Source organism: Clupea harengus, chromosome 13 (genome assembly GCF_900700415.2).
Source record: "Clupea harengus chromosome 13, Ch_v2.0.2, whole genome shotgun sequence".
In the NCBI taxonomy this organism is placed as follows: Eukaryota; Metazoa; Chordata; class Actinopteri; order Clupeiformes; family Clupeidae; genus Clupea; species Clupea harengus.
Window position 1 is genome coordinate 25192659 of NC_045164.1, and position 25976 is coordinate 25218634.

A 25976-nucleotide genomic window follows, 5' to 3' on the forward strand; every position below is an offset into this window, starting at 1 on the left:
TATTCCGATTGGCCAGACTTGGTACAGCACTGCTCTTGACAACCCTGTTTCGGCTAAAGACTGCACAATGCCGATGTCTGTTTTAAGTGGTCGTTTGCCTTGGCCATAGTAGTCTTGTCTATGAAAATGTAAGGAGCATCTCGTGAGTCTAGGAGGAAATCATGAGAAAACGAGCTATTATCTAAAGCCTCGGCGCTTCATTGTATTTAGTTAGGCTACACAAATATTTCTCCTTATCTGTCTATCCAGCTTATAGAATGTAAAACATGCGATACAGCCAAAAAAGCCTCGAGTCCTTATTGCAGCGGGGTATTCTGACATGAGACTATAGCCTACCTACACGAGACATAGACTGAGCCAGCTCAGCTAATACACTGGTAAGATGATGTTTACATTTTTACTGTTATCACTAAGGACAAACAAATGCAATACATGCTGGCAAGGGCTTACATGTAGCCTGATAAAATGGAAAAAATAAATGCGTCGCATTTTATTTCAAGGGACGGGTTTAAGCTTTGATGGGCAGCCTACAGGATAAGAGACATAGTAGCAGCCATTCAGCTGCAAAACTTTCATGCGACGTAAACCACCCCAAACCAAACGCAGTGTGAGCGTGCGCGTTCACGTACGCATTGGTCGACAGAAAATGGCGAGTCTGTGCAAGAGGCAGCAATGTATGATCGAGAGACGCGGCATTCGACAGGATCTTGATTCGTGGCGGTATAAACTTATTCAATGTGTAGGTAAGGTCGTTGTAGACAGCAGTGTAAACCAATGCACATGTTCCCGTTTGTTAAACGTTCATATTTGTTTATTTATTATCTGGTCGGAATTGCTAGGTATTAAGCTAGCTTGCGAACTAGCCAACTAACGTTAGTCAACGTATACCAATGTAGCAAGCAAACGTTTACGCCAACGTTAGTTCAGAAAATCTGATATTGTAGCCAGCTATTTAACTAAATACCCATTTAAACAAGCCAGCGAACGTTTTACCCAGTTTATCCGCCCATCTGTATCTTTCCTGTTTCTGACAGTCATTTTGTGCTGTAGGCGAACTGAAATGCTTTGGGTGGTTTTAAACCCCTTAACCAAATGTGTTAAATGTGATGGATATTCTATCAGTTGTCTGAAGTTCCTCTGTAGAACTGGAGGGTGATTGTACGTAATGTTAGCAAAGCGATTGCTAAGATTTATTAGTAAGGGACGCTGGGTGAAACTACCGTATTCGAACACTCGTTTTGCTTGTGTGCGCGCTCATGTGATATGTTTTTTCCCCTTTTCTTTCTTGTGTACTGTAGCTATATTAGTGGGGGGAGGGCGACACTCGTTGCACTTTGACGCTCAGGGTTAGTGGCTTAGATTGTACTTGCCAAACTGGATTTTCTCCCATCTGCTTTGGGGTGTGTTCGCCTTTGCATTGGGGGAAGTGGTCTTAAGTCACGTTCAATATACTTAACTGCGAGCTAACGGTAATTGTAGCGCAGTTTGTCAAAGCTACCAGAGTCAGTGATCCCAACGTTTACAACTCGCGTTTTTGACTGGTCTGCAACCCTTTATTCCATACTTACCACATCTGTAAATCGAACCATCAGACGAAAATGACTTTGGCTCATTTGTGTTTGCAACTGCATTTTTTTTTGGGTGGGTGGGGAATGCATGTTTGCAGATAAGTCTGTAGTGTTGCACTGTAATATTTCCATGCCAACTTCACGCCTCCTGTTTTGGTGCTCCTTGTAGGTGCATTGCTTTTTAATATCTCTAAATATATTGTTTAGCCCACTACTTTCGAATGGGCTAAAGTTACTGGACGGTAGTGCGCATTTTATTTTGCTAAAATGGATAGGGTAGAAAGCGCTGTTGATATTTGCCAGGGGCTCGCACCCACTCGGCTTTTTTGTGAGTTCACACTTGACCCACAAACGGCTGTTGTTTCTCAAACCTTTGCAAATGTGCTCTGTTGTCCTCATACACATGCTCTGAATAATATTTCTGCTCGAACAACCAGCGTGTTTGTCTAGCTTTTCAGTTTTAGGCTGGACTGCCTTGTACATCGTCACCCCCTCACTAAGAGAAATTTAGGCGTCACAGTAGCTTACATTCAATCTTCATGGCAAAAAACAGAAGAAACACAAATGGCTGTTTGTGTAGCTTTGTTGCTGTAGACTCCCCTTAACCCTATATACATTTATTTTATAGGATTGCATTGAGTATCTGAAGCATTTCTGCTTATGACACAACCTCCCTGATTCAGCCATTTTGGCATATTTCGTTATCAGAATTCTCTGTTCATTTCAGCCTGACCCTGTCATTGGCGCTTCAGCTGTCCTTTGTAATAACAAGTCAAGTTGTCATAATTGGGTAGACTTGAAGTTGTCATGTTGGATTCAGCCGGCCTGCTCTGGTTTCAGTGGCGGCATTGCTAATATAGGTCAAACAAACTGTTAGATGGCACTAAAAAGCTAGCTACATTTTTGTATCATTTGATTTTGGAGAGAATGGTCCAGGAGGGAGAGGTTGTTTGAAACGGCTACAAAGAAAAGAAGTTTATGGCTCTTGCTAATATTGAGGGTTTTCTGGCTGATGCATCATTACGTCTGTCAAAATGCAGCATTAGCTTAAATCAGGACTGCTGCTTTCCTCTCTCCGCCGTCAATGATTCAAAACAAACAATGGGAGTTTTGCTCGATCATGCTAAGAATTACAAACATGTAGCAACTGACTACTGAAAATATAATCGTGCACTTGTGTGTTCATATTTCATTCAAGTTACATAAGGGTTGGGCGCATCGGACTAATATGCTTGCAGATTTAGATCACATCTGACCGTAGAAGAGCAGCTTCTGCACAGTGCTAATTACAGTATCCATATGCAATGAATTTGAAGCAATTTTCATGAATTCTGGGTGTCATTTTTTTAAATGCACAGAATCACTCCCAGGATTACATTGTCAACTCACCACCACTGTGTCTTGCTTATGTTTTGCCATAGCTGTGTAAGTCACTAGCTGCTCCGTGTGTGGTTAGACCGCAGTCGTTTTTTGTGTTCAGCTCTACTGTTTGTTTTTGTGCAGAGACAGGATGTCAGTGTGCCTCGTCGCAGGTGGTTGCACAGCAACAGTAACATCATCTAGTTGTAGAAATAGCATAGAAACCTACGTCTGGTCTTTCACGCCCATTTTTTTATCATAGGAGTCCCACTCAGGATTTCCCCAAGCTTTAGGTAAATGGGAATGGTACTCAAACCTAAAGAGTTTGTTTTGCCACTTCCCTATTTTCTCTTGTTTGAAGGAAATCCTAAACAGTAGAAGAATTTTGACTATCTGAACAGAATGTTTTCGTGCAGCTTCAAGAGCCGTAACCCCACCCTGCACAAACAGGAATGCATAACTTTACATTCACCATTTCAATGAAGCTCTTTGTGTTGCAGTAAAAAGCCTGCGCCGCTTCATGAGAAAATCATATGATAAAACATGTGCCCTTAAGAATATGGTATTTTTGAAGGCCACTTATTTTCTGGTCTCTCCCTTTTAAGATTATTCAGAGGTCTTTGTTGTCAGTGTCCTAGCTTTGATAGGGCTATGTTTTATGACATTCCCCCAAGCCTTTTTTTTTTTTTTGAATACCAGAGATGTTTCAAGTATGGCTATAGGCCTAGGCCACACTACCCTGAGGCATGCAAAATATGTCAATGTTATCAATTTAAGTCAATATTGAGTAGAAGCACAACTGCACCATGGTCTCGGCCCTGTCAGGTTCAGTGCTGAAGGGGCTGCAGAAGCAGTGTTGATCTAACATCCCTGGGGTGTAGTGTTTCTGTTCTCACTGGGTCGAGAATATTTAAAACATTCATCAATACCTCCAGTGGATCTCAAACAGATCTCCAGAATTATTTACACTATCCGCAGTGGAGCACATTAGTCAGACCACTCTTGTCAGTGTGTGCTAATTCCCTTCTTTCAGTGGTGGAATTAGGTTTGAATAAAAAAAAATTGAAAAAAAGTATGATTGAAATTATAGCCTAATTAAATTAACGTTTAACCCTGTCTAGGGCAAGGGGAGGGGGCCTAGATAGGGGTGTGTATAGGCCTATATTCTACAGTTTGTACTGTTCGTCGGTGCCACGTTAGGACATATTTAAAAGCTGATAAGACGGTTGATTAGCAATTTGTGCAGTCTTAAGAGGCAGAACAAATGCTGTACATTTTTGGAGAAGGCTATAGATCTGTACTTCACAAGTGTATCTCACCTTTTCTACTCTGTCGACGTTGTAATGGTCCCTTTCAACAGTGCTGCAAATGAAAACTGCTCATATGAATTCCTCAAGAACGCTTTGATGTCAGCCTGGTGTGTCAAACTTGGGATGTTGACCTACTTTTTCCCCCCGAGTCTGAACTGCTTGAGGAGCATGCTTGGATAGCTTTGGTGGAAGTCATGTTTTAAATAAATGTGTCTGCCGGTTTGTGAACGAGAGCAATCAGGCTATGCATTCAAGCTCTTAAAGTACTCCCAAGTATTGGAGCAGTGCATTTCCTGGAAATGCAAGTGTTCAAGCATCCTGGCAAGTGTTTGGTGAATGTGGGCGTTTCACTCTCAGATTTGATTTCAGGTCTGTAAATAATCATCTGCTTTGGCTATTGGACTAGATATCTTTTTAAAAAAAGTGCAATTTTAATTGGACTAAACCTCTGCCAAAATAATGTAATTTGCAGTTATTACATGTTCACATTGATTATTGACCAGTTTACTGGGGTAAGTTGAAAGCAGCTGCTGCTAAGGAAGTCTCATGATTAACTTAGCTTAATTTTAGCAGCTGCATTTGGATGTGCTTAACCCACTTTTGGATGCGCTACAGGCAATGGTAGTCTGCATTACTAGCAGTAATTAGGCTACAGCCTTGCATGCTGCCTTTTTTACCAGCCAGTTGCAGAGGTGTTTTGGTTAAGGTAAGCCTAGGGGGAGGAAGCATATCCTGGAAAGTGTGTGTTTTTGTTTGAGTTTATTTTTGTTTTTAAATAAAAGCATGCTTGTCAAATACAAATGCTGAGATGGTTGCAGGCATTAGCATTCTTCAAAGCAATAGTCCATTTTGACGACAGGAGGTGTTTTACTGAAACATGAGCTGGCTTTCTACCCTGAAATCCATCGAATGGGTCTTTGTAGTCAAATGCATAAATGCCGTCAACTGTAAGGCGGTTTTATCACCGTATTGCAAATTCACCGAAAGCCCAACATGTAGCCAAAACCCAAAGCCAAACTATGAAATAGGGCTGTGCGTTATGGCCCAAATCTCATTCTGATACAGGTCATTTGATATTCTGATAACGATACATATCATGATGTAGCATGTTTTCTGTAAATACATAGTTTCATACTCAAATTTGGACAGGATCTTCCAGTTTAAACTATAGTAGTGTGTCAGGAGTAGGCTTGGAAATGATCTTCCAGTTGGAGGATTGACTTTTTTAAAAGCAAACTGCAGCCTAGTAGCCTAGTTTAGCCTGTGAAAGAAACGCACATAAACGAATAGTGTGATTTGTAGCGGCGTCTAAACTGGCTACCCATTTTCTGCTCTGAACTCCTGTATTGTCGCGTGATTCATAGGTATATGAACCATTACACAGTTAAGGCAGAATTACAGATTTTAACCACTAATTTCTTCACTCGTTACCTCACTCGGTTATCCTCCACTGACAAACCATGACATTAGCTAGCTTTGTGGCTATGCTAACTAACTTTGCAACTGGTGACGGTGACTGATGGTAAGTTACTAGCTCTAACGTTACTGCAGCAGCTGTATCAGTTCAAAGTTCAAAGTACTTTATTTGTCATTGTCACAAAAACAACGAGACAGGCGTGGCTGACATTAAGGTTCTTGGGTTTATTTAGCCTTAGAGGAGACATCGAGATATTTCCTATCATTAAGTAAGGCATTTTACGTGGAAGTTATCACCCTGACATGAAAACACAGATCAGACTCTGTTGAACCAAAGATTTTAGAACACTAACCACCTCAATCCTCCTTGTTTGAACTGTGCATTGGTGATTGATCCGTGGCCTAGGAAACAAGTTGCAGTCTGTCCTTTGGTGAACAAATGATGTTATGACCGCACTAGTAATTTAGTCAAAGATCAATCCTCGGCTTTCCTTTCCTTCATTTTTTCAAAGCCAGGGCTAAACGTCTATCGTTTCATATTTTTCTCCATTGTCGCACAGCATATATAGTCATAATGCACAACCCTGCTCTGAAAGGTGCATTGTTCAGTAAACCTTTTATAGGTGTGAAAAATATTAAACTACTGCTTCCAAATCGGTTGTTGCACACAGTAGATGCGTCCGTGGTCCTGGTTACAATTCAACATTAATTAACTCTTGAGCCCTGCTGTTGTATGCCTCTTCAGTAATAACAATCAATTTTGTATCCCTGTGTATTGGTGTATATGTTTTCATATTATCATGAATCGATCCCCCCCCACCCACCCACCCATGAAAAGTACTGGTTGAGGTAGAGGTGGTTGCTAGGCGACATGTGAAGTAATAACATTTAACCAGCACACTCCTGTGACATGATGGCCGTAGTCATGCTTCTGATTTCAGCTCTACCCAGTTCCCCTCTAGTTGAACCAATCCAGTTGCCTCTGATCATCTCAGATCAGTCAGTTTGGATTTTAACCGGATGCAAAAATATAATGTGTATAATAAAAAAAAATAAAAAGGGAAATGGTGTTTAGTGCTTGCATCTAACTTCTTTTTGTCCAGCGTGTATGTTAGATTTGGTTGTGAGTGATGTTATCATATGTTTTCCCCCACAGGTTTTGAGAGCATTTTGGAAGGATTGTTTGGGTCAAGGCTGAAAGACGACCTTAGATTATTTAAAGGTGAGTCATGTCATAAAAAGCTAACTGACTTGTCAACATCACGACTATGAATGATAACCTGCAGTGGCAGTAAATTATGCTTCATTAGCAGAAAGAAAACTATGGTCTTATAAAGGATACACTAAAAAAAATGTTTTTACTGTGGAGAAAAACATGGTGATTGTGAAAGTCCTGTGTCTCTGAGCCGGAGTAGGGAGGGGGGTTGGGGTCCAAAAATTCCAACCTGATTGTATAAACGGGCCACACCTCCACAAATGCATGTCAAAGCTCACAGCCAGGGCAGAACCTCACGCAGACGGTCACAATGACAGCCATATGCCTTCATTTGGTGTCTCATTGTCCAAGCTTATATCTGACTGCAGTATTTGATGCACATTCACAACAAAGAACGCCTCGCATTTCAGGAGGCTAGTGCTGCGTTGTGAGCCAACCTGTCATCCTGAAAGCTTGCTTCATAAGTGTAGGTGGTAGATGCAGTCATGCTGTGAGATTCTTGTCAGGGCCAGAGCTTAATTGCAGGGTTATTTGGGTCACATAGGTGCTGTATTGGCACACTGGCCACCATTTTGAGCTCAAGATGCAGGATTTTGACTGCACTTTCTTATGACCTTGTTATAGATTTTTTCTGACCGAGTATTTTTTTTATTTAACAAGCATAATTGACTGCCCTAAATGAAATGAAACGCTCCAACTGATTCCATCACAGTACTTACTGCCCTCTAATCTTGGCAAAGAAATCAGTATATCGGAGTATTATATTCAAATTCTTTATTCCTTTTCAGTCTGTAGTTCACAGAATTGCCCAGGTTGTCCTGTGTCGCCCATGTATAGGCAGTGCCTGGTGTACATATGTAGCCCTCCGCTTTAGCAGTGGAGGATATCTCTGGTCATTAGAAAAACATATAATACATTAATACATTATTAAGATATTGCTTTTAATGTAGTGGCCTTTGGCTAATTAGCATTTCTCCCTGCTCACTGACATTAAAAGTTCCCCCTAGTTGCCTTATTGCCATACAGCTGATAGACACTGTTATCGGTTTGGTTTCTTGTGTAAGTTGCTGTCATACTCTCTAATTCGGCGTAGTCTTGCCTGTGAGGTTCAGTTCACAATGGTGCATTATCACAACATCTGGCACACTTATCCATTCACTTCTCCACACAGGGTGGGGCCTATTAGGCCATGCTGGTAGAAAGAAGCTTTGTTTGTACGTCGAGATTGGGTTTTGGCTGGAGTTGTGCCAGTGTAAAAGTCCACAGTCCTTTCAGATATTTTGACAATGTGTTTTGTGGCTCGGACAATGCCGACCATTATTTGGGCTCACTGTTGCTCAAGTGCTGGAAAAGACAGACGGGGCAATGACAATACAAGAGATTCTTTTGAGCAAGTGCAGATTTTTGTTCATCATTGACATTCAGTTGGGTAGTGACAACCAGAACGGAACAATACCTCCAGTCACGTGACTCACGCTATATCATGACATCGCAACTTATTCTAGTAGATTTGGTAATGTTCGGACCCTAGCCGTCATCTGTACCATTTTTGTCCCCCCGGACCCACCATCTCCAGAGTAGTTTAAATACGCCCACTGTACCACATAATAGGTTTTTTCTAAAGGTTGAATGGCAGCTGGACAATGGTAGAAGGCCAGAAGGGCTGTCCAGCCATGATAATAACTGAGTCTAGATTTATTTGACTTAAGTGTAGTATTCACTGTGGTGAGGAAAATGACATTTTGTTAGATTAAGTGTTGCCCTCAGGGTCTGCATTGTTTGCAAGAATTGTAATTTGGTTTCACTGCATATCAGACCAAGGGGGGGGGGGATTTTTATTCAATCCATAAAAAAATGAGAGAGAGACATAGTTCTGCTCACTTCAGACATATCATTTGAAGGGACTCGCAGACGTCTCTTCGCAATTAGGGTGATCACATGGGATCGCGGGGAGCAGAAACACCAGAGGGTGTTTCCATAACAACGACTTCTCCATATAGCTATTGACATATAGCAAATTCAGGCAATGTATTTTTAAACCAACCAGTGTCAAACCAGATCATTCTGAACCATGTTTAGTGTGAGATTTCATTTATTATTTTCCAGTTGATATAGATATAGAATCTCTAAATTAAAATACAATAAAAGTGAGTTTGAATAAGGCTCTCAGCAGTTGTCTGAATCAGGCTCAGAAGTCATTAATGTCACGTTGATATTAAATACCATCATATCCCCATGACATTTCTCTTCATCTCTCCGTGTGTGGGGTCTTAAGTGTATCTCAATGTATGAACTGAAACATTCCGCCATCACGATTTAAAAAGATATTTTAAAGCATCATCATTTCAAATCACCATTTGACCACCTCTGTTCAACGTATGGGTCAGTCTCTGTGGGGGCCAGTTAATGATCTACTGCTGTCTTTTCAAATCTGTCCCCTCTCTTTTGGATTTGCAGATTGTCAGCCTGAAGGTGTGTCAGATTGGTCATTTGATGAAAATTGTCTTTTCTGCTGCTTAAGACGAGAGAAAGTCAAGGTAGTTTTTCTATGCCTCCATGTTTTATTTTTCCTCCTCCTACTCCTCCTCCTCTTCTTCCTCCTCCTCCCTGCATTTCTGTCTCCATGCTTGCCTTTCTTCCCCCCTTCCCCCTCATCCTCATAATAACGTCTTTTATAAGTGGCCCAGTGTTGTGTTGAAATGGTTGGATGTAATTTGAACCATTTATTGGCCCCCCTCACCGCCACTCATCCCCTCCATGGCTTTCCACCTCATTGAAACATCTGAGAGCCATGACGAACGCACATGCGACAGAGAAACGCAATTCAGACTGAACATTGTTTGCTTTCCTTTATTACTTTTAACAGAAACACTGGCTTCCAGGATCACACTCATATAAAAAGGCTTGATGGCATATGTGTAACATCTTTTTTTCTTTTCCCTTCCCTCTCTCTCTCTCTCTTTCATCTTCTCCTGTCACAGGAACACCTACTTGGCCTAAACAACGACAGTTTGGGCAGTGTGGCAAGACCACTGTCCTTCATTAAAGATCAGTTTAATATCAGCAATCTTGAGCGGGAAGCAGAGGAATTTCTCAATGCTGTCTTGCACAGGAAAGGTACATCCATTTCGTTTGTGTAACCCTTGAAAATGTTTTACAAATGTACTGCTAGTATATTGTGCAGCGCTTATTGTAATTGTAAAATCATGTGTTGCAACAGAAATTCAACAGTTTAAGGTAAGGTAAGCTGACATTGATGTATTAGTTGGGGTAAGTATCCGTAGTACAGCTGTATACTGAGACCACTTCTTTTTTTTTTTTTGTCATCGCCCCAATTACAGACCTACCAAGCTTCTCAGACCCGGACATTCCTGTAGTGGCTCGTGAGATCATGCAGCGAATGATCCGTCAGTTTGCTGCCGAATATACCTCAAAAACCAGCGCTGCTCAGGGCGCTCCCCAGCCCAACGGCGCTTCGGACCAAAGCCTGCTGACCACACACTCCCACACCCCTGCACCTGCACCTGCTCCGGCCCCTGCTGCTACTGCTCCGGCCACCCTCACCTCGGCCAGGAACCCTGTCCTCAGCCAGCTTCTTATGGCGGAACAGGAGGCTCCCCTCGACCTCACAGTCAAGAAGCCTGACGCCATTGTCTGTGAGCAAGGTGAGTTTTGGGTGGGTGGTGGGGGTGGGGTTTGGGGGCCGTCTAGAGCCAGAACATGGTGTTGCTGCATCCTGCTATTTAAAATCCACTGTTCCAGTACGTGTGGGTGTATGTCTGCGTTTTGTACCGCAAGTCAGTTGGGTCGTACAGTGTTTAAATTGCTAACTGCATGTGGGTTCCACCATTGGAATTCCTTTCCCATGACATTCAGACTCCACACAGTTGGCTGACTCACTTGATTTGGCTTAGACACACTTCATTGGTCACTGAATTTCCCTTTAAATGTTGTTAAGCGAGTGAGTGAGTGAGTGATGCCAGCCTCGATGACCTTGGCTGTGTTTGTCCATAGATGGTGTCCTTGACCTCTCAACCAACAAGAGCCGTAACAAAGGTGCCGGGTCGGCCCGAGCCCCTACTGCACCTTTGGTTAAGGGGTAAGTGGAAGCCTGTACCTAAATCATTACATTCTTAATATATGAATACAGTTGAAAAAAATGTGTTTGGGTTATGCATTTCCTTTTTATGTTTTAATTTTTTTGCCTTTTGATACATTTGAGTGGATTTTTGTTTTAATTTGAGGTGTTGAGAGGGTTACTTGGGGTACTGGCTGCTGTGCAACACCTTGTGTTTGCCCTAAGAGCACCTTTCTGAATGGTGTGTAGTCACATCTGAGTGACCTTCTAAGAAAGGCAATAAACATATGTTGGAAACGAAGCCATGTCATTGTAATTTTAGGATTTCAGTTGTCATATTTCACACTTCTTTGTCCTTTTTTTGTTTTTCCCTCCCTGTTTGTTCACTGTTTTTATCCTGATTTTGTTGTGTTGTCATTTTATTTCATAGGAAAATCCTTCGACTATTTCCTTTTTTGATTTACCTCTTTTGATCATCTCACTTTCTTAAACGAATGACAATCTTTTTCTTTCGTGGCAGAACTGATCTCAAATAGGTTCTGTATAACTGGTAAAGGTGTAGGTTTTCCATCTCATGGACTTTGATGATTCAGTTAAATTATTCACATTTTTTTTTTTTTCATACTCTAGCCTGATGAAGATCCTCATGTTTGAACAAAATTAAAATAGTGTGCTCCTAAAATCTGAATATGAAGCAATTTGACAAAAAAGTGAGCATAATATTTGTAGAGAATACAAAATGAGGCGCTTATCTAAGACCGATTACTCAAAGTAGACTGTGAGGGTAATACTGTCCAGCAGAAAGGGAAAAGAAAATGCCTGTCATGCTTCCTAATCAGTTTTCCGCTCTCTTGCCTATCCCTTCTCCCAATCAAAGGAATAGCTTTTTTTTTGTGGTGGTCTTTTTCTTTTGTCACTTGTTTTTCTCATAATCATTTGCAAAAAATGGACATTGATAGACATTAGCATCCCCCCCAATCCCCCCCTTCACTAACACCCTACTTGGTGGATACTAACGTTTTCCCTGTACCTTGGCTGACTCTTTTATAGCTGCGCTTGTTTAGTGGTAACGTCATTACTTCCGAGCTGCACTGGAGTGTCTGTTTGATGTTCACGTGCAGAACGTGTTGTCTGCTGAACATACCCCTTTGAGTCCTTGACTTCACTGAAGCTTGCTGCTGGTTTTAGCCTAAACCTTTTTCCTAACATTATTATTATTATTATCATTATTATCGTCATTATTATTATTATTATTTATTTTTCTTTTCCTTTTTGTCCCCTTGTTAGTTTGGTTTCCAACTGGATCTCCTTATGTTTTTGTTTTGTTTGAGTCATTCCTTATGTAATATGAGGATAAAACAAACCAAATAAACTAATTCCAAGTAACTGGAGCCTTGTTGTACCTCCTGTAATTCAGCAGAGCAAATTCTTGACAAATGGAAAAAAGAGTGATGTTACCCTGGCAAGGTCATCTCATAAAGGAACGGCCACATCCTTCCCCTCCCTAATCCATCCTTCCCTTAGAAAAAAAAGAGAGAAAAAAAAAAAAACGAAAGCTGTGCAAGCTCTGCTTACACCAATTTCCTTCCATTCAATCAGGATCTCCCCGAGACGTGACCACAGCTCGAGAGATGCAGATGACCAGCCGCCACCCTGGAGCTCGCGGGACGATGGAATGGGCGAGTTTGACAACCACCCTTCCCTTCTTAAACTGTTTACTCACTCCGAGCCGAACCTGCCGGGCCGCAATGTCACTGAACGCCAAACAGAACCTCTGGGACTCTTGAAACCCAAGCCGTTGCCCTCTCCATTACTCAGGAATGAATCTTGGACCAAGCCGCCTTTTAACCTCTCGAAACCCCTGCCGAACATGGCAGGGATTGACCACAAGGGCTTCTCCGATCTCAGCGAAACCTCTGTTGTGCCTGTACGAAGTCCTGCCGCTCTTAAGTCGCTGCAGCACAAAACTGAGATGGGTCACTCGCCACCCGTGGGCCTCAAGATCCCCCAGGTCCGAGGCATAGATCTGTCCTGGAGTACCCACTCCAACTCCAGCCTGCATGGTTACGGCCTGCTGATGAGCTCCTACTCCGAGGACGCCCTCGGCAAGAAGCTCCACTCCATCTTCCCAAAGCACAGCCGCAGAGGGAGCATGGGGGGCCTCCACGATGAGGCCGGGGAGTGCCTGGGCTCGGAAGCGGAGCGCGCCATATCCGGCCAGCCGTACTCGACCTCTGACCCCGAGGCGGACTCCAGCTTCAAGCAGCCCCGGAAGAAGAGGGGCCGCTATCGACAGTACAACATGGAGAACCTGGAGGAGGCCATCGGCGTGGTGATGAACGGGAAGATGAGCGTCTCCAAGGCCCAGACCGTCTACGGAATACCTCACAGCACTCTGGAATACAAAGTGAAGGAGCGCCTCGGAACACTGAAGAACCCGCCGAAGAAGAAGCTGAAACTGAAGACTGAAGACGAGCACGAGGAAGAAGTCGTGGTGAAATGCGAGCCGCCCGAGCTCTTCGAGGAAGCGTCACCCAGCGCTGATGTTTCCAAAGATGAATGAAAGAGAGAAATTTCACGAGGAGCGGAGGGGAGTTCGCTCTCTTTTTCTTTTGCAGTCATGTGGGCAAAGATGCCCAAGCAGGGATTTTTAAATACCAAAACACATTTTTTACGATATTGTTCTCTGGGCAGCAGATACAAAAATAGTGAGTAGTTTTAAATGAGTGCAGATTTTCTTATCCTTAATAGAGAGAAAGGAGAGAGAGAGACCTTCACTGAAAACTGCTGGTGAGCAGAATTCTGGCAGTTGAAGATGGGAGAGGGGGGGGGGGGGGGGGGTGGGGTTGATCCTGGATTTGAATTGCCACTGGGAGTTGGGCAGGCAAACCAAATAACAAAAGCACTCTAACAACTTGCGCTTACTACACTACGTGACTTAAGGTGATGACAGTAAAGCATTCTTCTTTTTTTTTCCTTTTCTAGAGGATCTTGATCAGGTTATTGCTACTGTTTTCGTGCCATAATTTTTACTCCAAGCACTGATGAAAGTCATCAGACTGCTGCTATGGCTCCCCAAAACACTGAAGACTTCGATTGAACCACTTTACCCAAAGGGTGTTGGATTTGTACATCGATGCAGATTGGAGACTGATTTAACCCCTACAGAGAATGATTGAAGAACTTGTCGGTATCAAAGTGAAGTGTCCTAAAACAGCACATACCATATACACCTCATATCTGTACCTTAGGTCAATACTGTCAGAATGTTCTAGACTTATTCTCAGAGTTTTTATATACATCAACAGCAGGTTTTTTTTTTGCAGTTGCACTTTTCAACAGTTTGTTCAGCTGAACCAGGAATTCAGTAGTAATCATCAGGGAAATAGAGCCTTCCTTTGACTACATCAAAATTGAAGATCGTAGGGAAGTATTGATGCACATGGCCTCTCTTGCATGTGATGCTTGATACTTTTTTGTTTTTGTTTTTAACTTTGTCAGAAGACTGTCAGGGGTTCCTGAAAACGTTGTAAATTTGAACATAATGTAAGAGGCCTGGTGCGGCACTAGGGGTCTTCAAATGTCAATGAAAGGTAAGAGGCCTTGTAGGCTACGTGAAGACAGATATCTTATGAGACAGGAGGAGCGTTTTGAACGCTTCAAAGGCCATAGGAAGACCATGAGAAATATTTTTTACAAAATATTTAGTTTTGTTTGTAATGTATAGCAAGTATACACGTTCACTACTCATCTCTGATGAAGAAAAAGAAGGAAAGACAGGAAAAAAAAATTAACCTCTAACAGACTTAACGACTTCAAAATGAATTGCGGAAAGCTGCATGTTTCCATGACGATCCTCTGGCATTTACTCATTTGCAAGGAAGGGTGTGTCTGGCCAGTGGAGGCATTTGTAGCTCAATGTTTTGTCCAGTCTTTGTCAGAGGCAAGAGGTTTTTGTAACTAAATGTCCCTCAAAGTTTGGTTGTAAATGCATGGTTTGTATTGAAGGATGGCTGGTTATCTTACATTTGACACTAAGGGGACATTTTCGATGGACTAGTAGCATGTTTGGTGGGGAGCATAGCGGAGGCGCACCCTGCTATGTCTCTTCTCTTAGCCATTGTGTTTATGAATGCTATGTACTCGTACAAGCAAAGACTTCATGAAAGCCGCACCGTTTCTTGACGTTCTGACCGCTCAGATGGAATTGTTAATATCAGTAGATCTTACACATGTGATTTTCTCAGAACCGGTGAATTCATTTTGATCTCACTCAGGAGTTGCGTGTGAATGTTTCAGGTTTTTAGTCTAGAAATTTCATGTTCTCCCTCTTGAGCTGCTTAAGATTTTTAAGGCACTGTCGTAAATGTTTTACAATCTTTGGATTCTTTTGGGTTTGGGAGAAATGGGGTTGCACTTCTATTCCTTTCCCTGTCCTCTTTTTTTTTGTTTTGTTTTTGAAGGTTTATCTTATTTATCCTCTTGGTCTTAGAAAATCTGAAACTGTACAGCTACCTACAGTTGTTTGTACGTTTTTATTATTTATGTGTTGCATTTTAATATATGACAGGCAGATCTGTGATGCATTAGAAATGAGATTCTAGCAAAGATGAGGGCTAGATAAATGTAAGCGCTTTCCTCTCGTGGGTTTTGGGTTTTGTTGTAGCCTTACAGGTTGCATAATTAGGAGATAAATACATAGTTTTATTTATATATATAAATATATATATACACACACACAGATTTAAGTAATTAGCTGACCGGTGCAATACTTACATGTTAACTACCCTTTTTTTTCTTGTGAAATCTATATCCACAGAATGCCTACTACTTCGTTGGAATTACTGAAATACCTCATATACTGTACATATAGGCTTTGAAATGTTGTGTATCAAATGTATGTGTATACTGTCATCAGAGCCCACCCCAAACATTGTCATCGTTAGACCACTGTTTGTATGCGTGTGCGTGTGTGTGTGTGTGTGTGTGTGTGTGTGTGTGTGTGTGTATCTCACCTGAGTGTGAGAGAGCGTATATTAACTGTTTTAATCAATGTAAGGTGAATTCCTTGATATATTACAAAACTAAGTGAGTCTGTGTGGGTGATGGGGAAGGGGTTGGGGATTAATCAATCATTGAAGAACACGTTTTATTCAATTATGCCTGTTCTACTACATTTAACAAAGCGAATAATCAAATTCAGTGAAGTGACCGCTTCTGTAGTGTACTTACAAAAAGCTGTTCAAGATTTTTGCTGTTGTATATCCATCGAAGCTACGTAATTGACTACAAATGAATGAAAGGAGCGGCCATGTTTCACCTGATCTACTTTTTTCGTGGCGGCTTTCACTTGGTTGGCTGGCTCAATGTTGTTATTTGGGATTAAACCAAAATATTGCCAGGCAGTGTAGACACTATATTTTTTTTTCGCTTTACTTTTGTTTGTCCCTTCTTCAACCTTTCTTTCTTTGCTTCCCATTGTAATTTGACAAGTGCATTTGCGTTGTAACAAAAGCTTATCAGGAAGGTAGAACACTGATGATGCCATTTGACTGACCTCAAGTGGCCAAGGCCTCGAACAGCTGCTTTATTTCATCAGCAGAAATGAACAACAACTTAGACTCTGTCTTAACTAACCACACCGTCAATATTAAAAAAATGCGGTGATGATACTTTGGACCGTGCATTGATATGGCCAAATGCCGTGGTATATAATATTTCCGGTATATTGTCCAGGCCTGCATGGATAAAAGAAGCAAACTGAAAAGCACTTCAAAAGAATAATATATTCCAAATCGATATGATTTATTGTTTCTGTTTTTCTTATTTTTTTGCTTACTAAAATGCACTCCAAAAGAGAGGAAAAATATATCCAAACACCACAAATCATTTTAGAGTTTTCATTATTATTCTTCAATATTTGACAGCATTAAACTTGATGACTGGTTCCTAGTCAGGTCTTTGATGCTCGTTCTCATCCTCCATCTCTGTTACCATGGTAGCAGGAAAAGAACGTTCATCACATGTATATCCCATTTGTTTTACAGGATTCAGACCGATACCTGCCAGTAAGCTTAATGTTCTATTGAAGAGTGGAATTAAGCCATACATTATAGATACCATATGTCATTAAATGCATTGGTATGTAAGATCTATTTTATTGATTACGGATCAAGTTTATTATAGCAATCAGGAGGCGGCAACATTTCAAAGAAACAGACTGTAACATCACGGAGGTATGAAAGGGGCTCAGCTTGGCTTCTGTATTTCTTGTTGCAGTTGACATTGAAGGTTTTTGTTAGCTGTTGTATGCATTGTTCACACTTGATTTTTCCATTTTTAGATGCTCATTAGAACCAGGTAGCGTCATTTGGTAAAACTAACTGATTCTTGCACACAACTCATCCTCAGGAAAAAAAAGTACACTTAGCATCATCACAGATAGTTTTCTGATAACGGATCAGAAAGAATTTCCTTTTAGGTTTTTTTTTTTCTTTCTTTCTTTTCTTTTCTTTAGGCTAAAGAGATTTAGATGTTCCCCTTTTTTGCCAGATGAATTTCAGAGCTACAGTGGCATACAAATGTCAAAAATCCTTAGATTTTATTAGTAAAGATGCGTTGAAATGTTCTTGATGTCAAACCTGTTGGGTAATTCCCCTTCGCTGTGAAGTGTTAGGTGCATTCACGGAAGTGCTTGTCTGAATTCACCCCCTTGTCCAGGTTAGATGTTGGCCAAATGGATATAACGAACTCTGATGCGAGCAGTACCTCAGATATGCGATGACATGTTCACATGCTAAACCTTTTGGTTTGTGTTCACTGGCATCTTTTAGTGATGTAGCATACTGGCCCAGTTTTAGGGTGAAAATAACTTATTTTCATGCATTTTCTAGAACCACTGTAAGCCAGAATGTTATCATGCTTCATAATGACACATGGCAGTATAATAAGCTGTGTGAATTCTGGCCTTAGCCTTTTGTTTTCTAAAACAGGCAGACCAGAGCTTCACTGGACCTCATTTCATATTTTATGTAATTCAATGTTTTGTACTGTAAAATCTATTGTGCGTAGGCCCTTTGTCTTTTTTTTTTCTCTTTCTTTTTTTTTTTTTGGGACATCTCGGCGGTAATTGGCATTTTGTTAAATAGCACTTGCTACTGAATTTGTTTGCCCTTTTTTCATTGTTTAACAAAGATGAAGTATTATTTTAAATTGTTGCTTACCAAAAAGATTTTATTTTGTTTCTATTTGTGATGTGTTGAAGTGATTTTAATTTTTAGCCTGTATTGTTTATTAATTAGCCTAGCCCTAGAGCATCTTGATTAATGCATGTGAAAACAATCGGTGGTTTCATTCACAAAAGAGTGGATCTAACTGTGTTTTATTACACTGGAATATTACAGACCAACTAAAATGAATGTTTTAACATTTTTCTTTCAATAAATGTTTATGAGAACTTTTGCAATGTGACAGCCTTGTTTTTAACTCCTGGAAAAAGGAATTACATATAATCATTGTGATTATTTATATATATAGATATATATTTCTATATTTATATATATTACACACACACACAAACACACACTTCAGATAAGATATTTGACATGTATATAAAATATTTCAAAAGTAACATTTTTCTTGGAATCAGGACATGGCATTGTAAGTCAGAGGTTTTTTACTTCACAAGATGTTACTCATTATTGCAAAGCATTGCCAAATATTGATAGAGATATCTTATGTATGTCTTTTTTCCTTCTGTCTTGCAGTGACTCTCACGACCTGGATCTTGCTTATGCAAGCGATCTCCAGTCCACGTCTGACCTAGAGCGATTCATGGCCAAGCTCTGTTTGCATCACCAACGTCAGATTGTTGATGCGCTGGGATACTTGGAGACTGAAGTCAAGGCTGATGCTTCATCCAGTGTTTCAAATGTCGCCGCGAGAGATGAGCGGCAGCCTGGGAGCTGTGGCCTTGTACCTTGCCAGCAAAGCTCAGAGGTCCAATGTTCTTCCAAAGCCAGATGCAAAGCAGAGGTGTTGGAATTGGCAATTCAGGGGCACGGCAAAAAGGTGGCGCTAGAAAAAAACACTTACTTTCCCGATTCACGTAATGTCCCTGGGAATGGTTCACTTTTAGATCTTCGTAAAGACAACATTTTGTCTTCTCTCCTCACCAGTTCACATGAATATGAAACTCTGAGCCGCCAGTACCAGTCACCCCATGGAATCAGCAGTACCAGCTCTCTGCATTTTTCACAAGCTAAAGACAAGGTGTCAAGTGGTCATCTCTTTTTCACTGGCACTTTAGAAGAGCAGCAGTGTGCTTCTGACAATTTAATGCAAACAAGTAGCAGAGAATCAGACATTGATGTGTCACCATCGTATGACCGACATGAATTCTCAGAACCTCTACAAAGTTTTCCAATACGTACCAAAGATATCCAAACCCGCCCTTTGTCAGTCTTGAGGACTTCTGCTGCAGTTTCTCCTAACACACCAAGAACAGCTAGAAAAAGCAGAAGAGGATCTTTCCCTCGAACAAAGGATGGTTCTCTTTGTCGCATTGATCCCGATAGCCATTGTGACATAGTTTATATTGGGAAATCCATTACGGAGTGTCAGTTGGAGTCTTCAAACCGGATGCTACCACGACGGAATGCCAGGAAAAGCATTAGGGGTCACATGTATACTGAAGAGTTCCTGGAGCTCAAAACTGTACGAACACTGGCACGGAAATCAGCAGAAAATGGAAGTGGTAATTGTCCGGCACCAATGCCTGTCATCACTTTAGTCACTCCAAAACAGGTCCTTGCCAAGCCAGACGGTGTCCCCCCAGTGGACATGCCATTTGCTGGAGGTTGTGGGGAATCCGTTGTGCAGACAACACCATCGGAAACACCAGTGGAGAGCGAAATGCTTGGTGATGTGTTGACAAATGTGAATGATGTCGATGTGGTTGTGGAAACAAGTCAGACTGGTCAGACAACATGCCCAGACAAGATAGACGCTCCTCCTGAAGTTATCACACCAGTAACAGTTCAGAAGGGCAGTCCGTCTGAACAAGATGAGGATGTATGCACTGCAGAGCCACTTTCCCAGCAATCAATGGAGCTACCTGCCACCGATGATCTAGAGAAGGCAGATTTTGAACAGAATAACGAAAGCGTTGAAAATTCCGAACCAGTGCTGGAGATGACGACAAAAGAGGATCCACCATGTGAGCAGTCACCTAAGCCACTTTCTGTCTCAGATGACAAGGGTATAGATGAGCCCTGTGTCGTAAATGAATCACCAGCCCTGGCACAAGAGGATGACCTTAGTTTGAAAGATAAAGAAACTAATGTAGTGTTGAAAGAACAAAATGTTGGCTTACACGTTTCAGCTGATGTAGAAGGACTGTCAGAAACTTCAGCGTTAGCGGAAGAGGCTTTTGACGACACCACTCAAGATGATGAGGTGTTAGATGAACATTCCGGCACTGAAACAGAATTGAGCACTGTTCGAAGCAGCTGTGAAAAAGAGGAGAAAGAAGTTGATGAGCCCACTAGTGAATATACTTGTTCCGATACTCCCCCAGAAACATATTTGGAGAAGGAAGAAGTGGCGAGAGAGGTTTTGAGTTCACCAGAGAGTAAAAAACTGAAAAAACGCAGAACCTTTGGCAGCTCTGACAGACGATTGCGCAGTAGGGCCTCAGGTGTTGAAGAGGGATCCACGACCCCTGAGAAAAATGATAAAACCGCATCAGCACAAGTCTCTGATTCTGCTGCAGAAGAACCTAAGAGTCCTGAGACAAAGCGTCCTTTGAGATCCGTTAAGGCAAAACCATTAGCAAGTGATGTATCTACCAGTGAAGCTCAGCACAGTGCAGAAGTCTGCAAAGAACCAACACAACAGTCCAGCACTGATCAATTGGACAAAACAGCTGATTCAAGTTCTAGTGAGAACCCAGAAGCAGATTACGTGGTGCTGGCGAAAAAGATGCTTAGGTCAGGGCAGGCAAAGCAGACACTTGATCAAGAGGGAGAACAGAAGGCAGTTTCCCCAGTAGCAAACATCACTGATGCTCAGATTTCAACAACCGAAGAGCTAGAAGAAAAAAAGGAAACTCCTGAGACGGACAAGTCACTTTCAGACATGTCTGAACAGACAGGATTGAAAGATTTGCATGTTCCTGATCCTCCCAGTAAAGATAGTCTTATGGAGCCACTCAGTCCTGAGTCAGACCCCTCTCTTGTGACGAGCCCTAGAGTCTCAAGACATATGCCTTTGAGAAGCAAGACCAGCCCTGTGGACAGCATTACACCTCTACCTATGGGGAAGTCTTCCACAGAAAATACAGTCGAAAAGTCTGGACACATGCCTCTAAGAAGTGCAAGCACCATTGTAGCTGACGACGCGCACAGGGATTCCCGAAGCACCTCCACAAGTTCTGCTGAAGAAAAATTTAGATACATGCCGTTGAGAAGCCGAATAGGTATAGATAGTGATGGCAGTTCTTCAGCTGGAAATCATTCTGAGAGTGCTGGGCGTATGCCCTTAAGAAGCAGCAGCATTATCACACCCATGAGCCCTACAACGTCTGCAAGGGCCAGGAAAGCTCAGAGATCTCCCAGGCTTTCCAAATTTGGAGTCCTTTCCTCAGACACAGACACTGAACAGAAACCTATTAGATCCCCTCGGAAGACTAGACCTGGAAAGGTTACGCAGGGTCAAATGAAGGGACCTGTTATGCCTTTCATTTTGCCTGGCATCCCAAACTCTGAGCCCGTAGCACCAAATCCCCACAAGTTCTTGCAGGCCCTAAGAAGAGAAGAAAATCAACACCTTGTAATGAACCTGAATACCAAATTTGATAAAATGCATAAAGGGTGGGTCCACACGGATAAAGAAGGGCCCCAAACACCAAGATCCAGGAACAAAGCAGACCGCCTGAAAGACATCTGGAAAAGCAAGCGTAGAATTCGAAAACCCAGATCTTTAGAACCCCATAAATTTTCACCTGTACAGATGCTATTTATGAAATCCTTTGATTTGCCTAGCATTTGTCGCTGGTTCTTGCAGTCCACAGAAACAAAGTCACTCGTCATTGTCAAAAAGGTAAACACACGACTTCCGTCTGAAACGCAGCTGTTTTTTAACAGTTCGTCCTCTATGGCAGGGACCTCACATGGTGTCTTTCCGAGTGTGCAAGCAGAGCGTTTGAAGAAACACCTGAAGAAGTTTGCCATTGCCTCCCCGGTCAAGAGCAATGCCAAGAGTCAAAAGCTTATTGCTGAGGCATTGGAAAAAGAACCCATCATCATAAAGTCGAAAGAAAAAGGGCCGTTAACCACCGCTACTCGGATGTCCACCAAGCCTCCGAGTTTCAGGGGTGCGTCACAGTCCACTGAGAGCCAGAAGGCCTCAGGTGTTGGGAAAAACCCAGCTAGTGCCAGGATCCTGAGAAAATACTCCAACATACGAGAGAAATTGCAAGGGCAGCAGCAGACGAGAAAACCGCAGTCGAGAAAAGACCCTAAGGCCGGAAACAAAGGGCCGTCCAAGCAGAAGTTGTCCTCCAAGCAACAGAAACTGGCGCTTTCAAAGAGAAGTGGCGGTAAAGGCACAAAAGTTCCCAAGAAAGAAAAGGCTAAGCAGTCCCCCTTGAGTAAAAAGAGTGCAGCAAGGACTTCTGGTAAAGAAAAGGTCACAAAGACAACCAGCAGTAAAGCATTGAAGGAACACGCAGATAAAGATGGCCCTGCACCCAAGAGGGTTCAGCAGGCACAGGTGTCCCCCAAACCACAGAGGGTTCAGCAGGCACAGGTGTCCCCCAAACCACAGAGGGTTCAGCAGGCACAGGTGTCCCCCAAACCACAAAGGGTTCAGCAGGCACAGGCGTCCCCCAAACCACAGAGGACCATAACAGCTACTCCCTTGAGTCCAAAAGCTAACACACACAAAAAAGAGAGTCCAGCAGAGAAACACGGAGGCGAAAAATCTCTGCAAACTACAAGCAGTGACTCTAAGGCAGATATAAGGAAGACGGCACCCACGAAAGCTCTCGGGAGTCCTGAGCCGTCAGTCGCACAAGACCAAGTGCTTACAAGGTCTCAAAGGAAGATGGAGGCCGCACAGCGCCTGAGCGAGTCTCCTAAGTCTGCCACAAAGAGAGCCCAAGATCCTGTTGTAACTCCAGTGAAACGTACAAGGACATCACTCTCGAAAACAAATTGAAGAATGCAGACAAATGGACTGCAGGAGTGGGAAGTTGAATAACCACTCTTAGATTGAGGACAGAGATAGTCATGCAGTATGTGTACATTCAAGGTTTGCTTAAAAATTATAATTTTTCCCCTCTTAATTCGTATATATACAGGAATATAGAGGAGAGAAAAACTTGGCAATCTGTTTGTATGTAAATATTGAAAGAAAGAAAAAAAACGTATTTAAATCCCAATTTTGCAATTTTGATGCTGAATGTTTTTTTTTTTTTTTTTTTTTTTTTTTGTCCTGTGTTTTTTTTTTTATGTGACGTTCCCATGTAAACAATGTGACCTGCTGCTGAGGGGCATACTCACTCCTCTATCCCCCTAGAGCCGCACAATGCTTGCAAGTAGGGCTGCGCATGTACATTTGCTAGGCTTTAGGAAGATTCTTATTTCCCACATAGCGTTTTTTTACCTGGGTTTGTAGCATGTTAGTTGGATGACCATGCACACCATCAAACAAACAAAAAGCCATGACTGAACCGTGAATGAAATGCGTTAATTTAAGTGAAACTGAAACCGGACATTTTTTTTTTTTTTTCGTTGGGTGTTTGAGTGAAATCCATCGCTCACATTTTTTTTTTTTCATAGAAACATTTGCAGCCCTACTGGCAAGAAGTGGTTGTGTGGGACTTAGATCAGGTGCCTTATTTATCAGTGTGATGTAGACTATTTCTGGACATAAAGCCTCGCTTCTCGACCTGTTGCCCAGGCCTGTACTGTAGGGAGAAGGAGGTCCTTTTCATGCACAGTCCTATTTGTCTTCCCCTTCATTTTTAACCATACTTTTGTTTTTACAAACATGGATAGAAACATGGTTTAGCTTATTACTTTAACCATGAATGCATTTCTTCCAATTATCTTTTTTGTTTTATTTTTTAAGTCTGGACAGTAAAGCAAGCATTAACTGTAGATTGTGTTTTATATTAGATTAATGGAGTTATTTGACAGAGGTTTCATTTTGGCCTTGGTGTTTTTTTTTTGACCTCAGATTGTTAGACCGTGGCAATAAGTACATAATCTGCACATCATCTTTGTCCAACCTGTCCCGTCCATACTCTTGGTTAATCTGAGGCTAAGAAATACAATTAAAAAAAAGCGAGAGAAAAAAAAAGGTTAACAAAAAAGGTTGCACATTTTTCTTTTTCCTTGTAAGTAGGGCACTAAAAATTCAAACTTTCCCCAACGTATACATACTGGGTAACCTTATTCAGAAAGCATTACTATTGTTGGAGCGGAATGAAGTGTCGTCGTGTCAAAAGCATTACTCTACTGTCCTTTTTTTCGCTGGCTGAAATGTAACTGCACATTGTGGTTTCCTCCTGTAGATTTATGCTTTTCAATTGCTTGTTCAACCTCTCTAAAGCCGTTTTTGTAGTGCAGAAAGCTGTAGCCTATTGTTTGCATGGTGTGTTTTGTAAGGCAGCTTCACCACCCAACCACAAACCCAGTTTTACTTTAGGACACCCAGAGGCTTTCTGAAATCCCCATTTATAAAGCTATGCATGTACAGATGGATACCATGGTAAACTGAATTCTACCAATTCTATTAATTTAAGATATGGTCCAAAACATTGATAATATATGAAACTTCTGTGAAGATGGTTCACTGAGGTCAGTTAACAACATTATGTGCCAGGAAGTCTCCGTTGTCACTCCCCAGTGGATATGTTAAGTTATTTAGAGTTCTAATTTAATTTTACTGAAACAAATATGAATTATAGATAACCTGCAGAGAGAAATACTACCAAATACTATGATTCTATGATGTTCTTCTAGGAGAGTAAAATGTCTGTTCAGTTTGTATCTTTACAGTTTATATTTGGCTTTTCAAAGAGAACCAACCACTTGCGACTACATATATTTATTTCAGGGAATTGTGGTTGTTAACAAATTACTATTCTTTCCCGTTCAGAAGGTATCATTCAGTATTTACTAGTGTAATTGGAAATGTGTGTGTGTGTGGTACTATTTTCATCAATAGCGCGATCTCTGTATCCATATGTTTGGGAAATAAATAAGTAGCACAGTACCATGTTTTAGTGATCTTGGCTTTAAATTCTTATTCATTGTAAATGCAAATGGTGGTACCTTTCTGTTTTTATTGTTTATTTGAAACACCTGGCAGCCAGTATGTGTTCAATGCAGTAGTTCCCCAAGCTAACTACAGACAGACTTGAACATTTAATTCTTTGCAGTGGAAATCTATAGTTCTCCTTTTTTGCTTATGTATTTTAAGATGACTCCAGTTATTTGTGTTGAGCCCAAGATACTTTTTTCCACTTTGCAATATGATTTTCCTGCGGTGCACATAAAAATGTTTGAATGTTTCAGTGTGGCTCAGGTTTATTTCCTCCTTATGGTCCTGACCCTATCCACACAACCAATGATATTCAGGTTTATTTCCTCCTCATGGTCCTGACCCTATCCACACAACCAATGATATTCAGGTTTATTTCCTCCTCATGGTCCTGACCCTATCCACACAACCAATGATATTCAGGTTTATTTCCTCCTCATGGTCCTGACCCTATCCACACAACCAATGATATTCAGGTTTATTTCTCTCTTATGGTCCTGACCCTATCCACACAACCAATGATATTCAGGTTTATTTCTCTCTTATGGTCCTGACCGTATTCACGAAACCAATGATATTCTTGAGAACCTTTCTGCAGGCACGTGTTAGTAATTAGAACAATTTCTACTGCTTTACTGCAGTGCTGTACATTTAGGTATATACATTCAGATGTCCTTAATAGGTGGTGTGTCTGTCTC

The 25976-nt window shown here is 41.6% G+C and overlaps 1 protein-coding gene across 8 annotated transcripts; it reads left to right on the top strand.

Moving 5' to 3' along the window:
• Positions 1 to 22: 22 nt before the first annotated feature.
• On the top strand, positions 23 to 25531 carry wu:fc17b08 (ligand-dependent corepressor). 8 transcript variants are annotated; one of them, XM_031579001.2, is made up of 8 exons: positions 391 to 743; positions 6810 to 6875; positions 9327 to 9406; positions 9851 to 9986; positions 10211 to 10534; positions 10884 to 10968; positions 18714 to 22791; positions 22828 to 25531. In XM_031579001.2, the coding sequence occupies exons 1-8, from the start codon at positions 575 to 577 to the stop codon at positions 23164 to 23166; spliced, it is 5277 nt and encodes a 1758-aa protein (XP_031434861.1). In that variant the 5' UTR covers positions 391 to 574; the 3' UTR covers positions 23167 to 25531. The 8 variants fall into 8 exon arrangements, with proteins under 8 accessions (XP_031434864.1, XP_031434861.1, XP_031434862.1 ...); XM_031579002.2 differs by having other exon boundaries at positions 18714 to 22755; XM_031579000.2 differs by having other exon boundaries at positions 18714 to 22713; positions 22750 to 25531.
• The last annotated feature ends 445 nt before the right edge of the window (positions 25532 to 25976 follow it).